General features: G+C 39.2%; 1 protein-coding gene across 4 annotated transcripts; it reads right to left on the bottom strand.

Moving 5' to 3' along the window:
• Positions 1 to 4,448: 4,448 nt before the first annotated feature.
• amfrb (autocrine motility factor receptor b) lies at positions 4,449 to 14,606 on the bottom strand. 4 transcript variants are annotated; one of them, XM_051654872.1, is made up of 12 exons: positions 13,507 to 14,603; positions 13,175 to 13,374; positions 12,762 to 12,854; positions 12,254 to 12,418; positions 11,362 to 11,514; positions 10,872 to 10,912; positions 8,101 to 8,233; positions 7,802 to 7,935; positions 6,180 to 6,290; positions 5,760 to 5,951; positions 5,341 to 5,427; positions 4,449 to 5,162 (listed from the first exon to the last, which is right to left on the bottom strand). In XM_051654872.1, exons 3-10 carry the CDS (start codon positions 12,816 to 12,818, stop codon positions 5,762 to 5,764), a joined length of 984 nt encoding a protein of 327 aa, XP_051510832.1. In that variant the 5' UTR covers positions 12,819 to 12,854; positions 13,175 to 13,374; positions 13,507 to 14,603; the 3' UTR covers positions 4,449 to 5,162; positions 5,341 to 5,427; positions 5,760 to 5,761. The 4 variants fall into 4 exon arrangements, with proteins under 4 accessions (XP_051510832.1, XP_051510807.1, XP_051510816.1 ...); XM_051654847.1 differs by having other exon boundaries at positions 13,175 to 14,606; XM_051654856.1 differs by having other exon boundaries at positions 12,254 to 12,346; positions 13,175 to 14,606.
• Between the last annotated feature and the right edge of the window lie 3,158 nt (positions 14,607 to 17,764).

The following is a 17,764-nucleotide window of genomic DNA, read 5'->3' as shown; positions in this document are numbered from 1 at the left end:
GAAACATTTATTACATGCTTGAAAAATAGGTTAGCTTTTGGCTTACTTTAAGTTGTAAATATAGGAGGCATATAAGTTTAATATAAATCTAAGTTAAATTTTTCATGAAGAACATAATTTCACAAGTCAGTCTGCTTCTCATGGCCTTATTAGGGGTTCAAGCCCAAAGGGCTGAAACCCTATTGTAATTGTAAGGATTTTTAGGGGTGGAAGTGCTTAGTGCTGAAACCCTATTGTAATTGTTAAGATTTTTTGGGTTCAAGCGCTTAGCGCTGAAACCCTATTGTAATTGTTAAGATTTTTATTAGGGGTTCAAGCACTTAGCGCTGAAACCCTATTGTAATTGTTAAGATTTTTATTAGGGGTTCAAGCACTTAGCGCTGAAACCCTATTGTAATTGTTAAGATTTTTATTAGGGGTTCAAGCACTTAGCGCTGAAACCCTATTGTAATTGTTAAGATTTTTATTAGGGGTTCAAGCGCTTATAGCGCTGAAACCCTATTGTAATTGTTAACATATTTATTAGGGGTTCAAGCGCTTAGCGCTGAAACCCTATTGTAATTGTTAACATATTTATTAGGGGTTCAAGCGCTTAGCGCTGAAACCCTATTGTAATTGTTAAGATTTTTATTATTAGGGGTTCAAGCGGTTAGCGCTGAAACCCTATTGTAATTGTTAAAATTTGTATTAGGGGTTCAAGCGCTTAGCGCTGAAACCCTATTGTAATTGTTAAGATTTTTATTATTAGGGGTTCAAGAGCTTAGCGCTGAAACCCTATTGTAATTGTTACAATTTTTATTAGGGGTTCAAGCGCTTACCGCTGAAACCCTGTTGTAATTGTTAAGATTATTATTATTATTATTATTATTATTATTCCGCCATAAAACTGATCGGGCAGAGCAAACCGTAAAGCCTAGAGATTTGAAACTTGGTCAGATGGTAGTAGTATTGCTCGCTACTCAGAAACACGGACTCAGCAAAATCGGTCAATAGGGGGCGCTACAGCGATCAAAAAAATGCCAAACTGCTCATAACTCCTAGACCGTTTGTCGTAGACTCAACTGCTTTATACCATTGGAATCCTTGGCTCAAACCTGTATATCTCAGATTTCATTTCCGCCTATAAAAATATTCCGCCATAAAACCTACTTTTGCGAACTAGTCCTAGGTTTTTCGTCCGATCAGGACCAAACCAGTGCCAAACGATTCTATGGAGTCTCAATATCAAATGTTATCAAAAAAAGTTTGAACTTTCGACTTGAGCTAGCTACGGTATGTGAAAACATCGGAAGTAGGAGTGGCCAATTTTACGTAAATGGCTATAACTCTTGAAGGAATTGCCACATGGTGGTGCTATAATACCAAAAAAACCCATTAAATTGGCTGTAACTATGAAACCGTTAATACTATTAACTTAAAAATTTGCGTACATTGTCTTTGTCTCAGCTGCCATCATTGTCTATATGGACATTCACGTATGTTGAAAAACATGGCCATCATCCAATCAAATTTCAGCAGCAATTATGCAAGGATAACAATGACGGATTGAAACGAAACTTGGTGGACCTATTTGACTCTTGGTCTTGAGATTTTTTCTTGGAAACGATTTTTGTAGGTGTTAATGATTGTATATAATGCAGTGTTGTGAAAAAAACACAAGTAATATATATATCACCTTATAGCTCTTCTCATTCTAAACAACTTTGCCTCAAGAAGCATTGGTGTCCTGTTAAACCGTTTGGTAAATATTTCAGATAATGTTAAAAACCTACTTTTGCGAACTAGTCCTAGGTTTTTTGCCCGATCGGAACCAAACCAGTGCAGAAATATACTCTGGATTCTGATTATCAATAATTATCAAAAAAATGTTTACATTTCGACTCACGGACGCTAAGGGGTGCCAAAACGTTCGAAAAGGGTGGGCCATTTTTACTAAAATGGCTATAACGCCCGAACGAAATGAGATATTTTCACCAAACTCGGTACACATTTGTATGAGCTCAATCTGAGGTCACAGTAAAAAACAAAACGTGGAGTTTGGCCACTTGGTGAAACTATAATAGGAAAAACTTGAAAACAGCTCTAACTAGGCAACCGTTAGTCCGATTGAGTTGAAAATCGGCATGCAGTGTCTTTGTCCAAGGTGCCATGACTGTCTATGAGGACATTGGCGTACTCAGAAAACATGGCCGCCATCGGCCAATGAAGTTTGAGCACCTATTAGACAAGGTTAACGGAGGCCGATCGGCACAAAACTCGGTGGGCTTGTTTGACTCCTGGCCCTAAAGGTCTGTGAGAAATTTTAAAGAAATTGGCCAATGGATGCCGCTAACGAGTTTTATGCCTCTGTAATCATGTGGTGTTTCACACATACACACAATGGCTGTGTCCCAATTCAAAGGCTGCATTCTTCGAAGGACTCGAACTTCAAAGGCCACGCCTTCGAAGGCGGCGAAGGTCTAACTGAGCATTGTTAATTGGGACAGTCTAGCCTACGGAGGACTGTTCTTGTCACCTAACAACTGTGACAGCTGCCGAGTGACTGTAACTTTTGTACTGGACTTTTTTGAAAGTTATATTAAACTGTCTGAAAACAAAACAGGGTTCACAAACTGTCTAAATTTCACCACCTATTTCTGTATATAATAAAGAGTATAAACTATATATAATCGCATCTTAGTAAGATATAAGTAAAATTTGAACCACTTTAAAGTTTTTTTTTTCTACATTTGTATCATTAGATATTTGAGTAAGTTGAAACCCAATACTTACATTGTAAGTGTAATTCAGCAATTTCTCTCAAAAAAATCCTGTCGTCACTGGCGCACAATGAATTCTGGGGTAGGCAAGGCCGCGAAGAATCCATCTGTTGTATCCTTCATTTCACAGGAAACTAAGGACGCATTTGGAGAACGCATTTGAAGGAGCCTTCGAATTGGGACAGCCTGTGTCGCGCAGCCGTGACGCAGTTGGCCTTCAAATGCGACCTTTGAAGGATGCAGCCTCTGAATTGGGACACAGCTTTAATTCATATCATTTGTTAGATCTCCTCATACTGAGCAACTTTGCCTCAAGAACCACTGCTGTCAATCAAATCGTTCATTAAATATTCATGATTATGTAAAAAAACTACTTTGTGAAATAGTCCTAGGTTTTTCACTCAACCTCAATAAAACCAATGCTGTACAATTCTCTAGACTCTCTAGGTCAATAATTATCTAAAAAAAAAATCTTTGAACTTTACCCTTTGGGTAGCTATAACAGTGTCATTTAGAAAATGGCCATGGTCAAGTGTACAAATAAGCCCATAATTCCTAAACAAAAACTCAGAACTTCATGAAATTAGGTGAACATATGCAACATATGATTCTAAACAAGCATGCAGACTTTTATGGAGATCGGACAGCTATGAGCTTTAAAAAGCTTTAAAAACCATGTATTTCCTTAATAAATTGCCTGTATTGGCTGTAAATTGTCTATTCCATCTATGATCTATGTGGTTACATGCTTGCTAAATAAAACATAATACCTTTTTACGCATGTGCTTAAAGGCCTTAAACCGCTTGAACCCCGTTAATTGCTGCTCGCAGCTATATTTTTTATTATTATTCTGCCCTAAAACTGACCGTGCAGACCAAACCATAAGTCGTAGAGATACTACAGAATACTTCAACATATCAAAGTTTCGGCCAAATCAGCCTCAAGGTGGCGCCATAGTGATCATATTTACGTTTTGGCCCATAACTCCTAAACCGTTTGTGGCACACTCAAGTGTCTTACATCATTGGATTCCATTGTTCCAAGACGAACAAAACGTATATCTCAAATTTCATTTCCGTCATAAAAAAGTCACTAATTTGCATAATTCAAAAATCTACTTTTTCGAACGCCTCCTAGGCCGTATGTCCGATTTGCACGAAAATTGGTGTGTCTACTATGAACCCTCCTGGCAAAATATTATCACAGAAATTTTGATTCGTCGAAGCGTTGCGAAGATATAAGCCAACGAACTGGTCAGGCGTCGTCCATTTTGTGCGTACTGACCAATATCTACCAAGCGAAAAGGCCAAATGTTACGAAATTTGATACACATATACAACAGCACATTTTGAGTCTGCATGCAAAATCGCGTAAATATTCGCCTACAGGGGCGCTACAACTAAAGAATGCTCATAACTCCACAACTGTATTATCAATGAAGTTGAAATTGGTATGCTTCTTGTAGGGGCCAAATGCTAACATATTCTACAATATGACTCAGACAAATAAAAAAAAACATGGCCACCAGTAGCCAATCAATTTCAGCAAAATGGCTGTATAAATGGTGTGTAAATGATTGTATATTATCCAATGTTACCTGCTATTGTGAACTGCATCTAGGACTCCCTAGGTCAATAATTATCAAAGACAAGTTGAACTTTAGTTATTTATTTAGTTATTTAGGGGTTGCATTTATCATGTGGGTTTGACCAAGTGTATCCAAAAGCCTATAATTCCTAAAACAAATATTAAAATTTCTAAAACCTTTTTGGAGATTGGGTGCTTTGAGGCTATATAACAATTAAAAAGTAAAAAAAAAAAAAAAGAAAGAAAAAGAAATGACCACCATAACAATTATCCTGTTTCAGGACCGTTGAACACAAGACATCAGAGTCATATCTAACACCAGTTTGCAAATTCAGCAACTTACAAAGTACATATACATATACAAATACATACCTTTTTTGCATACTTTGAAAGTTCTTAAAAGGCTTGAACCCCGACAATTGCTGCTTGCACGTTAAAAACACAATGCAATATTTAATACAATATTTCAATTTCTTAGGGAAAATGTCAAACTGTTGACCTTATAGTTTTTATCAATAGTGGAATAGTGAGACTATGCCCAAATAACAGCTATATTACAGCCACTAATCATTGTGTTGAAAATACACACTTTCAATATTTCTATGTTTAACTTCCACTTGTAGACATTTCATGTTGCACAGACTTTAACTTTCAAAGACTTCCATCAACCGATTTTAAGCGGATGTCTCACTCTTTTAACACCTGCTCAGGTTTCTCAAAATGCTGTCACTGCAGGTTTTTCTTCATTTTTTGGTTTAAAATCTTGCATTGACTCCTCTGGTATATCTATGAAACAACTCTTCCTCCAGGTGAACCTGAAAAAGGCAATGTTAATGAAATGAAGCATGAAGGACGGATACAATATTTACCTCATCCCTAAGTGGTTGAATAAGAAATGATAGCTACATCACCAGAAAACAAATTACTGTAAAAAGGGCAAAGTAGATCAAAGCATTACAATGTCTGACAGTCTTACATTTACATGGCATTTACCTGTGAGTGGTCTGTCTGTAGAAGAACTACTAGAAGAGTGCACAAATTCAGCTGAAAATCCAGGCATCCAGCTAGCAATATGAGAACCTGTGAAATGGGAACGTTTTATATGGCTAGGAAATTCAAATGGACACCGTAACAAATAAATGGCACAACTGTTAAAATATGATTAAAAGAGTAAATGCAGAGGCGAAAGTTTTGTTAATAAATGTAACAAAACATTGCACATTTCCCTGTACATCAGCAGCCTATTTAGAAATAGAATTAAGCAGTGTAAAGGGAAGTCTAAAGATGACTATATGCTTTTTGGATGATCTATTTTGAAGTATTCTAGTGTGACCACAATGCCATTAAGGCAATTAAGGAGAGAAACAAATAAGTGGTTACTATACACTGTGTAAAATGTTTACTGGCTGTACCATCAAACTGAATGTGATTGAGGTGATTGATTAGAGCTGTTTGGGCTTGGCTCAGTAGCAGGGCCCAAACTGCCTCTCAGTGATGCCCCCTCCTGCTCATCTGTGGTATGACCACTTCTGGCACTGATATTGAAAGATATCCTACAAGTGGGACATGACATATCCTGCTCCAGCCATGAACGCAAACAAGACCTGAGAACACACACAGACACCAGCATCTGAGAGACCATGTGAAGAAGTTTCATTACAAATAAATTTGAACATTGCTATCTGAATTATTGCCAATACCTTGCTAGTCACCCATTCAGGTGTTATGTGGGAGGTAATTATATATTTAGATGGAAGGATGAGTCATTATTTACTGTATATTGCAATTAAATAAACCCTTCTCTTTGTTATGTAAGGTGGTAATTTCCTTACATGTGAAATAGGTGCCCACAGGGAAGTTTGCAAGCTGTGCGCATCTTTTCCAAGCAAATAGCACATCTATCATCATGAGATGCCAGCTCTTCTAATGTAGCCATGGAAAACCTGCCAACGGGCATTGTGAATTTAGAAGCCTGTCTTTTTTCTCAATTCATTAGTGTGAATAACCACAACAGAGTGCACATATAACATCTGTTAACTTAGTCTTTTACTGCTGCACACAAAACAAATTAGCATGCAGTACAATAATACAGCTACTACAGCATAGGAAGTAACTGTACTTAAAGGGGACCTATTATGCAAAATTCACTTTTACATGGTGTTTGAACATAAATGTGAGTTGGCAGTGTGTGTACACAACCACCCTACAATATTAAAAGTCCACCCACTCCTCTTTCTTATATTTCTATTAATCAAAAACAGTGACTCAAAATGACTGGTTTTCGTATCCGCTCTAAAGTGACGTCACTTTAGAGCAGGCCAAGCCCACGACTGGTGACAGACTCCACCCTATTATCATAGATCCTCCCCTGAGTGATCGACACACAATCCGCCATTCGTAAGCGTCATAAGTGTTCTGTTGTTGACTGTAAAAGTGAACATAAGAGTCTTCATGTACTCCTGGCATCAGAGCCACTGAAGACGCAGTGGACAAGTTTTGTTTTTGAAGAAAATGTGCCCCAAAACATACCAAAATTTGTGTATGTTTGTGCAAATCATTTTACACCGGACTGCTTTGTGAATGAGGGTCAATATAAAGCAGGATTTTCAAAGAATTTGACTCAAGCATGAATTAGTACCAACTGTTCGTGTTCCAGCTTTATATCCTGAAGATGTAAGTATCGCACTTTATATTTTGTGAATGTTTGCAAATCGCCTTTCCAAATGTGCTTGTTAGCTGATTCAACGGCTAATGCAGTTAAAGTTACCATTGTCTCTGATTGTATTCACGGAGACCAGAGCTATGTCGTTATAGCTTGTTTGCACATGATGTCACGTCACTGCGTTGCTGTGGCGTGAAATGCAGATGGAGGGCAGGAAGTGATTTTCTACATAAGAAGCACTATCACAAACTCAAAATGCCTATGTTTTGCGTCGTTTACGGTTGCTCATACATATATGGCTGAACTCCGGTATTTACGGTGTCAGTCATATTGGTTCTGATTTGTTGTTGCTATAGTATCCGAAGCACAAGCTGTAAAGGCATAGCCCTCTTCCAGAAATGAGGCGGGGAGCAGCAGCTCATTTGCATTTAAAGAGACACACACGAAAACAGCGTGTTTTTGATTCCACCCAAAAAGAGGCATTTACAACATGGTATAATAAATTATCCGTGGGGTATTTTGACCTGAAACTTCAGACACATTCTGGGGACACCTGAGACTTATATTACATCTTGTAAAAAGGGGCGTAATAGGTCTCCTTTAAATGAACATGTCAGGCAATTCATGTTCACTAGTATGTATAACAATCTCTACAATTTGGAAATTTACCGACATTCTTGAAAAAGACTGACTAGATTGCTTCAAAATAATTACCTTAGAATTACATAATTAATTACCTAACAACAGCAGATTAAAATTCACTGTAAGGCTTAAAACTATTTGAAAGCTTACCTGATGTCCATAACATGAAAAATATGCAGGTAGGTTTTGTGTCGAAGTAATCTGTGTTGCATTTCCTGAGACATGACACGCAGCTGTGTCAATATAATCAAATCAGCAACGGAGAACCAACTATTCCAATAGAGCTGAAAGAGATGATAGAGATGGTTATCACTGCATGATTCAACAGTGATAAAACAGCTATAAAATTAAAAGTATCTTGTTCAAGCTTTATCAAATTCATAAATTAATTGCTATTACTATTGGCTGCATAAGACAGAGAAGATAACTGTATAAAGAAGATAACTTACCAGCATGTGAATATGATGCATCAGGTCTAGGCAAAGAATGCCCATATCCATGATAAAGTCTGTGTAATAAATATAGACCTCTTTATCGTCCCAGGAACCTTCACAGCTCAAGTCATACAGGTGAATTATGCACCTGAACAAAATCACTTGTTATTTATAGCAGAGAAAAAACAGTTTAAAACAGTAAAAAACAAAACAAAACAAAAAAACAGTTTAAAACACATATAAGGATACAAGAAAAAGTTCATAAGACAGGCTTATTCATATGTACAATAATACATTTTTAAAGGAGTTTTAATCAACGTCACAGTCTGTCTCCCTCGTGTTTCCTAGGACTCTTATTTTGAAGTGTTTCCCCTGGACTACGTTACCCAGTATGCACTGCCCTCATCACTGCCATCTGTTCCTGATTGTTCTCACCCATTTTCCATTCCGTCATTAGCATTTTTTTTTTATAAATACCCTCTAATTTAGTTCCTTCTTTGTCAGTTCCTGTTTGTTGTTGTTTTGAGTTCCCATTTGAGATCCTACATCTCCTGTCTCATCTCAGCAACCGTTCATTAGAGAAGAACTGACCCAATATGGATCTAGCGGCTGTCCGAATTCTGCTTCTCAAGCAAGGGGATTGTCCAGTTTAGGATCATGTCCGTGTGTTCTTAGAACTATCCAGACCGCTCTCTGGTGGTTTTCTTCCAGACCAGTCTGAAAAGTGCACTGAAGGAACTAATGCCTCTGGCTGATCCTCACTGGATGCTCAGTGAATATGTTGAAAGACACTGGAACTTTGTGGTTCCCCTTTCACAATGGATTATGGTGGGAACCCTGGGCCAAAACCTGCATTTTCGGCTCCTTGCTCCAAGCCTTCCACGGCCCCTTGCTCCAAGCCTTCCACAGCTCCTTGCTCCAAGCCTTCCACAGCTCTTTGCTCCAAGCCTTCCACGGCCCCTTGCTCCAAGCCTTTCACGGCCAACAAGCCCACGCCTGTAGCCTCAAACATCCCAGAGCCAATGCCTGTGGCCTCGCCCGCTCCCGTAACTACGCTCCCAGCTGTCCAGAGAAGGAATAGGACACCTTCTCCCCAGTCTCCCCGTGCTCACGACCATGGAGGTCGTTCCCCAGTCGCTGCCCGTGCTCATGAACACGGAGGTCGTTCCCCAGTCGCTGCCTGTGCTCACAACCACAGAGGTCGTTCCCCAGTTGCTGCCAGCTTTCGTTGAGCCTCCCATGGCTCTGCCATCCATGGATCCGCCTGCATTCGGCGAGCCTCCCACAGCTCCACCATCCATGGCTCTGCCTGGCTTCGGTGAGCCTCGCCTGGCTCTGCCCTCAGAGTCTTCTGCAGTTTCTCCCACTCCCCCAGTGACTCCTCCTTCAGTGGTTCCACCCGCTCCTCCAGCGGTTTCGGCCGCCCTCCCAGTGACTCCTCTTACAGCGGTTCTGCCTGCTCCTCCAGAGACTCCTCCTCCAGTGGTTTTGCCACCCTCCCAGTGACTCCTGTTACAGCGGCTCTGCCCGACCCTCCTCCAGTGGCTCCGCCGCCTGACCCAGTCTCGGCCCTGTGGCCACCTCCCAGGCCTCCCGACCCAGTCCCGGCCCTGTGGCCGCCTCCCAGGCCTCCCAACCCAGTCCCGGCCCTGTGGCCGCCTCCCAGGCCTCCCTTCCCAGTCCCGGCCCTGTGGCCACCTCCCAGGCCTCCCGACCCAGTCCCTGCCCTGAGGCCACCTCCCAGACCGCTCGACCCAGTCTCTACCCTGAGGTGGCCCCCCCAGACCTCTGGACCCAATCCTTACCCTGGGGTCTCCTCCCTGGCCACCTGGTCATCTTCTGGGTCCCCTTCCTCACCTGTATATTCCTGCCCTCCTCAACCATCTTTGGGGCACCAGGAGTCGCCCCTTAAAGGTGGGGTTATGTCACAGTCTGTCTCCCTAGCCTGTTTCCTAGGACTCTTATTTTGAAGTGTTTCCCCCAGACTACGTTACCCAGTATGCACTGCCATCTGTTCCTGATTGTTCTCACCTGTTTTTCATTCCATCATAGCTTTTGTTTGCATAAATACCCTCTAGTTTAGTTCCTTTGTCAGTTCCTGTTTGTTGTTTCACTGTCATCATTTTCATTAAAGCCTGCAAATAGATCCTACGTCTCCTGTCTCATCTCAGCAACCATTCGTTACAATCAAGTTATTTGGGACTTACGTGTGTGTGTGTATATATAAGTCCCAAACAACTTGATTAAAACTCCTTTAAAAATGTATTACTGCACATAGATATGCTTTTTTAGAAGTAGATCAGTTTAAGTGAAAGACTTCCTGTGGTGTAATTTGTGATTCAGTTAATTGTGAGTTGTTTGTTTACTTGAAAGTGCTGTATGTGATTTATTTGGATTACAATGCATAAAATATCCCTATACATTATAGATATCAATGAAACAGTATCATAAGAAATCAAACCTGCCTCTGTTATAACCCCTTTTAAACTTGGAAAAAAGAGTCAGGAGAGTAGCCCACACTTTTTTAGACAATCATAGACACTTTTTGGCTGCATCCAAAAGATTAGGCAGCTGCTTATTGCCTTGCTGCCAAATCAGTCAAAGGCTTAACCAACAGTGTTTTGTATGAATGTATCTTAAGGAAACTGGTCTCAAGACATTTAAAAAAAAATACATCTTATTTTCATCCTACTTGCTTATACAGCCATGTGGTTGTTAGCCGAATGGCTGAAATCACTTAAGGCACATTTAATGTTTGATGGTGGAAGGTCTTGAAAAAGACTTACCGTATAATTACATGGCTCATATATACAATTACCATTAGACCCTGGGGAGAAACAATCCTTATTAAGAAATTGCACCACTTAAAAACAAATGTATGCATAATGCACATGCTCACAAGCAGTATGCATAAGAACACAGACACACACACACACATGTTGGTGCAGCTATCATTATGAGGACTCTCCATAGACATAATGATTTTTATACTGTACAAACTATAGATTCTATCCCCTAACCCTATCCCTAAACCTAACCCTCACAAAAAACTTTCTGCATTTTTACATTTTCAATAAGACATCGTTTAGTATGTTTTTTAAACTATATGAATAATGGGGACACTAGAAATGTCCTCATAAACCACATAGCATAATACCCTTGTAATTACCAGTTTGTAACCTAAAAAAAAGTCCTTGTAAACCACTTAAACCTGCCCACACACACACACACACACACACACACAGTTTCACATGCACATACAACATACAAACTTACTTCAACTGCCATAAAGGACAGAGTGTGCATACCATTGGAGTACCCCAGATGGCCAAATATTACAGTGAGCCCCCCATAGGACACAAGCAAACACATCAACACGAGCAACACATGCTTATGGCTGCTCAGAGTCGTGGTGGGAGTGAATGAGAGCTGTAAAACACATACAAACACACACACACACACACACACACACACACACACCATGGTCACAGGATATATTGAATACATAACCTATACATTAAGAGATATATACAGTAAATACACTTTGGCACTAAGATAGTTACTAAGGAACTAAGATGTCTTAAGTGTAATGACATATTGCAGATGCACAACAAAATCTTTGTTACAGTCTTACAGTGACCTCATAACCCTCATGTTGCTGTTTAAGTGAAAGCAGATGTGATCTTTATTGCTTAGAACCTGAAAACCAATAACAAAGTCAGTAATCACACTCTAAGGACACAAGGATCAGTGTTTGTGAAAAACAAGGAGGACTCCAATGCTATTTATAGTGTTAAACTTTAACTTGATATGGACTTGGGTGGTCGGACTGTACTTCTGAGTTTAACAGATGACAGTTTGCACTTCCTGCTAGCTACTCGTGGAAGCTAAAAAATAAATAGTTTTTATTTTATTTTTTACTTCCATCACAAAAGCATTTTCAGTACTCTTGAGCAGGGGTCTTGAAAATCTTTTATGTTAAGGACCCCCAAATATAATGTTCCCCTTGTGAGCGACCCCCTTCCAACAATAAGGCAACTATAAATTATTAAAAAATACTGTATAAAAGTACAAAGACCTATTTATTATGTTCAAGAAAAACAATGGATTTCTCTCTCTGACTATCGGGTGTCAGGATTTCAACTGAGCATATATACTGTATACCTACATACTCAAAACGATCCTTGCAGAGCTGGGCCAACAGCTGGAGAAAGAGAAGTGCAATGAACCACAGACACCACATAACCAGCTCTCCCTCTGTCTGCACATTCAGCACACCAAAGACAAAGATGAACTTGTAGAAAATAAAGTTCCAGAATTTGTCCTTGAGGTTCTAACAGCAGGAATACCAAAAGCCAAAAATTAAAGGTGCACTCAGTAACTTTTGTCTTTGTGTCATCTTGGACTTACACTGACTTGGATGCAGCATCATTTAAAATCAATAGATTTCAGTTTCAAATGCGATTGTAGAAATGTAGTATTCACAGTCAGCCATGATTATTTTAATCAGTGAGTGAAAGTGATAAATAACAGGACGGTTACTGAGATTAAGTGGGTAGTATTCGGCTGGTCATGTGATTCTAACATGACATGGTTAAGCCTGGGTATGCAGAACCACACTGAAACAATTACTTCATTGTTATATTAAATTATATTATCGGTTGTTAAATGTTTACCTGTTTTTCATTTATTCTGAGATCCCCAAACACAATAATCTGGATACATTTTGCCATCAGCAGGAGAAAGCAGCAAACTGTGTTCACAAGTACCTGTAGAGATAGGGAATGTAATGTATAGGCCACTGCAATCTGCACACACTGAAACTTTTGTCCTTCTGACCCATAATTTTTTGTTTAGTCCCAAATTTATATGGCCTATCATAGGGTAATACTAAAAAAATACAAAACAATTGTGGGAATAATGAGTAATTGGTCATCTATAAATAAGATATTACAGTATTCAATAAATATATAATATTCAACTGAATATATATATATATGAGAGAGAGAGAGAGAGAGAGAGAGAGAGAGAGAGAGAGAGAGAGAGAGAGAGAGTTATATTTCTTGTTAGTATAATGTGAACCTCTTACCCAAATACAATAACTATCCGTTGCAAGAGACCACAAAACTGTTGCATATAATTCCTCATCGTTGTCATTTTCATCACCTGTCCTGCCAGCGAGTGACTCCTCAGAGAGTTTGCTTATCAGAGGATCTCTCACCTTTTCATAAGCACCGTACACACATCTTGCTAGCAGATAGACACTGAATACTGCGTACGCTGCTGCACCTGACCAAAACAACCGATCCACAACACTGAGCGCCATAAACAATACACTATATGTGTTTTTATCTCTCTTTAAATAACGTATATAACCTATTTGCAATAACAGAATAGACTAATTTTTAGATTAAACAGTACATTATGTTCGACCGTCCGAAACAGTGCAAAAAACTTCCTTGAGGCAAAGGTTTAGCGGTGACTCCACTTGGGGTACAGTAGTTGTCACTTTAGGACTGCAATACACTGCCATTTCCAGGAGAGGTCATAAGCGTGGGAGTGCAATTTACCTAATCAGACTGTCCTTTAAAATCTATTAAGATTATATCCACAATTTAATGATAAAGATATATTTAGCTTAAGTAATTTTAGTGATATAATGAATTAAGTAATATAGTGAATCATAAAGACATTTTATTGAATGTTAAGAAATTAAGTTAAAAAAAAATGACTAACAGAAGAAAAAAATCCACCAGTAACCATTTATTCATCTTTTGTGCGCGCGCATACACACAATTGCTCAATTTCTTTATGTTGCACCATGTATTTTTTTATATTATTAGCACAGCTGCATCTGCAGTCCAATGATACAGCAAAATATTTTTTGTTGCACACAATGAACAAGGATAAAACCATGTCTTCAGCTGTGTCAGGGCCCAGAGACTGATGATCGACCAGGTTATGGGGCTGCTCACTACTGTTCCCACAATGTTTCTGAGCCTGAGTCATCATCCACCTTCTGAAGATCTTCTTCCACAGAGGGTGACTGGTCACTTCTACTGTCATCCAGGGTCCGAGATGCCCTTGACAGAGACGGCGCTAGGGAGGGGCTAGCGTTTGCTTCAGCCTCCCCAAGAAAGTCCGTAGCACCCCCCAAAAAATGTTTGAAACAGCCCGCAGATTATCCTCTGTATGAAGACTGTGTGAAGAAACATTTCCCCTGACATTATTTTAGCAATCATGTCGTGTGTCCCGTATTTCTGTCGCTTGTTTAGAATCAGAACTAGTGATGCCCGATTTACGAATGAATTAGGCTACTCATTTGAGTCGATTCCTTCAAAGTAAAACGGGTTAGCAAAATGGTCCGAGTCGTTCAGACAGCTCGCGCACTGTCTCGTTCGGAGCGTTTCTCACTCCGTAAAAACAGAAATGAAATTAATAGAACAGAAAACAATCAAGTGGAATATTTACTGTCATGATACACATAGCAGATGAGGAGGTTAACTTAACTGTTGAAACTTTATTAAGTGCACTCCAACTGCATGTCTCACACAACAACCCTGCATTGTAACAACTAGAGCCCTTCTACGCATTGAAACTGCAAAGTTAGCAAAAAAAAAAAAAACAACAACGCAGCTGTCCCATAGACATTCTTATAGCGGTTCACTGGCAAGAAGGCAAGAGACAAGAATAATAAACTGCTTTTGTGAGGAAACAGCGCATAACTTAATGAACTGACCGCCTGTCCACTAATCTTCAACATGTTTTACACTCAACAATCCTACTGGAGTGAACAATGTGTGGAGTTTACTACGATAAAAATGGCTGTTTTTTAAGAGAATCAAGGACGATTTTGCGACATGTAGGTGTCAGTTTACGGGCTCTCCCCGTCCATACGGTGACGGAGATATTTTGAATCAAAACCTGCAATAATGTCTTTATTAAGTTCAACACCTGCGTGTGCAGCTTTTGAACAACTCAAGATGAAGCCATTTTTCCCAACCAAACAGGTATCAAAAAGTATCATTGCATGTTTTGTTTTTACATGTAGCCTACATTGGAGTGCAGTACCTTGGTGTACATCAATGCACTGCAGTATTACCATCACAATACCATGGTCCTGCCACAGCAGGCTATATATATATATATATATATATATAAGGTAGTTGATTTTGAGAAACTTTAATGCTGGACGTGCTGTGTGAATAAGTCTTGTATCAATACTTTGTAGCCCGTAGTTACATGAATTGCTACACAAGATATATACTTGTGAAAAGGTAAAAATACAGCTACTGAAGTCACCAAAATTAAATGATTTAGTGCCGTTTTTGCAAAAAGTTTCTCCCGGGGGAGCATGTCCCCCCAGACCCCCAATAAAAGTACACTGTTTTGATGGACCTGTGCTTCAGACAGTACTGTAAAAAGCTGAAAACACCCCTGAAAGTGTGTTGCCTGTTTTATTGAGGCTGCAGCATAAAGATTTCACTTCTGTTGTCGCCGCGTGCAAACTGATATTAATAAAATCGCTTGGCCATGCCGGATTTCGCACATATTTAGCGACCAAAGCTCAGCTCCCCTTGTCAATGATTTCGCACCTCTTCAGCACCAGCAATCAAAATTCGCTGGTGCTGCCCCTGCCCATTGTAATGAGGCCAAATTTTGGATCATTGTCATTTTCATCCATCTAAAGTCACACCAGCAAATTGTGCTCGGAAAATTGGTCCATTCTGTGGTTAAAATAACCATTCTGTTTTTTTTTTTGTTTGTTTTTTATCACTCTAATCCCGATTTAATAAATAATATTTGTTCTCAGTCACAAGGCCTCCTAATGTTCTGTATGTTACGCATGTAAAATAATTATATGTATCCATAAGTATTGGGAAAGTGAGATGCTTTTCATAATTTTGCCTTTTTATGCCAACCTGGCTAGCTTGAATGATGTAAACACAGTTTAAAGAACTATCTATGCAAAAGAGTGGAATACATTAAATGTGGACATCTTTTAGTGTTGTTGGGTTCTGAGCCCCCCTAAGATTGAAAAACACTCACTAAAGCATATACAATTGTTTATTCAAATCAATATGGTCTGTTTCAATGCATACTCCTTTTTGGTTCCCCCAGAAGTAAGTTATGAAGAGACACCAATGACCTAAGATGGAAATAAAAAAAATAAAATAAAAAAAAACTTGGTTACAGATAGCACATATTATAATTTATTATAATGATTATAATTAATGCATTATTAAATGCAGCTCATATTAAGTACATGTTCTTCTTTTGTAACCTAATAATCAGGAAAGTTTAATAAAAAGTCTTAAATATAAAATTATTAAAAGAATCTCTTCATACCCTTTCTGGGCCATGGAAAAAAATGCCACTAAATTGTTTCTTCCATTGATAAATGTTGAATCTGTTTTTCACCTGTGAGTGTTTTTGAGACGGTCCATGGTTTGCTCCATGTAGCTGATAAGTTGCTCTTGTTCTTTTAGAACAGACTGTATTTGCAGAGACATACTGACACATAGCTGTTTGTGGTCTTCAAACACACACACACACACACACAATTACACAGACAGATATATATGTAGTATCAGGCATTAGTTATGAATGGGGGGTTGGGGGGGTTAGCATGCATAAGACACAAATTCAGATTCACATTCTCACCATGTTTTGATGAGTTGATTGTTTTGTTTTCTAGTTTCAGATTGTGGTTCTTATTTAACAAAGTTGCCAGTCCTTTCTTCAGTAATTCCTGCAATGTTAATTTTCTTGTTTGAACAGATTTCTTTTGAACTAAGAAAGAACATGAAAAGAGTATCTATAGTTTGACAGCATTGTGGATACTGAGGTACACACCTCTGGAAACACCCCCTCAGGAACAGTTACATCAGATAGGTGGGTCGTTACATACAGGTCTAGAGAGCAATAATTATTATTATTTTATTTTTTTGCAAAACAAAATAAATAAATCATAATAATCATAATATTTTAAAGAATCCCAGTTGTGCAGCTAGATGCTTTTGATATTTTTAGAGCTGGCTTCCAAGACCAGTGTACTGTAGTTCTGCACCTGAGGTAAGCTGGAACAGTCGGTTGAAGTGTGACTCCATCATAGAGTCCCTTTGGTGCAGTTGTTTTCTCTCCAATCCCATGTCGGGTGTGTGTGAGAGCCATTGGGCCTCGCTGGAGCTTGACACTGAGGACATCATGGTTTCAGTTCTGCCTGGGGTTGCAAGGCCTGCTGAAAACATACACTCTACATGGTTCAGGTGGTATATTTACAATGGGGAGTACCTTTTGTATTTCTCTATAGGCTACATGAAAAGAGCACTCACAGAAGCCTTTGCCTTTTTGGTTATGGTTTAAGAAGGTCACTCTTAGTTCCTCTTTTGAGTGGAGAGAGGACTGGGCAGAACACATAGCAGAGCCGGGAGGAGAGGGCAGAGGTTTGAACTCTGAAATAAACCAAACATTGCATCCTACCTTAATGCAGCTCAAATTCAGTTAAATGTTCTGTAACTTGAATTGCATTAATACTTTTGTGCCCATACCTTCTACTAGGTTTGCAGAACAGCATTTTCTGATATCATAGTTTTTCTCGACTTTATCTGTGGAGCCATGGGAGCTGTTTTTGCTTAAAATGAATTAACGAGCACACAGACACATACCACATAAACAT

The sequence above is a fragment of the Myxocyprinus asiaticus genome, chromosome 2 (genome assembly GCF_019703515.2).
Source record: "Myxocyprinus asiaticus isolate MX2 ecotype Aquarium Trade chromosome 2, UBuf_Myxa_2, whole genome shotgun sequence".
In the NCBI taxonomy this organism is placed as follows: domain Eukaryota; kingdom Metazoa; phylum Chordata; class Actinopteri; order Cypriniformes; family Catostomidae; genus Myxocyprinus; species Myxocyprinus asiaticus.
The sequence above is the reverse complement of the archived record's forward strand: the minus strand, read 5'-3'. Positions and strand labels throughout refer to the sequence as shown.

Excerpts from the sequence above, each read along its gene's own strand:
- amfrb (XM_051654847.1), bottom strand. The coding sequence starts at position 13,411 with ATGGCGCTCAGTGTTGTGGATCGGTTGTTTTGGTCAGGTGCAGCAGCG. Across the intron at positions 12,855-13,174 it reads CGGATAGTTATTGTATTTGG|GTACTTGTGAACACAGTTTG; the intron begins GTAAGAGGTTCA and ends CTATCTCTACAG. Across the intron at positions 7,936-8,100 it reads TGCATCATATTCACATGCTG|CTCTATTGGAATAGTTGGTT; the intron begins GTAAGTTATCTT and ends CATCTCTTTCAG.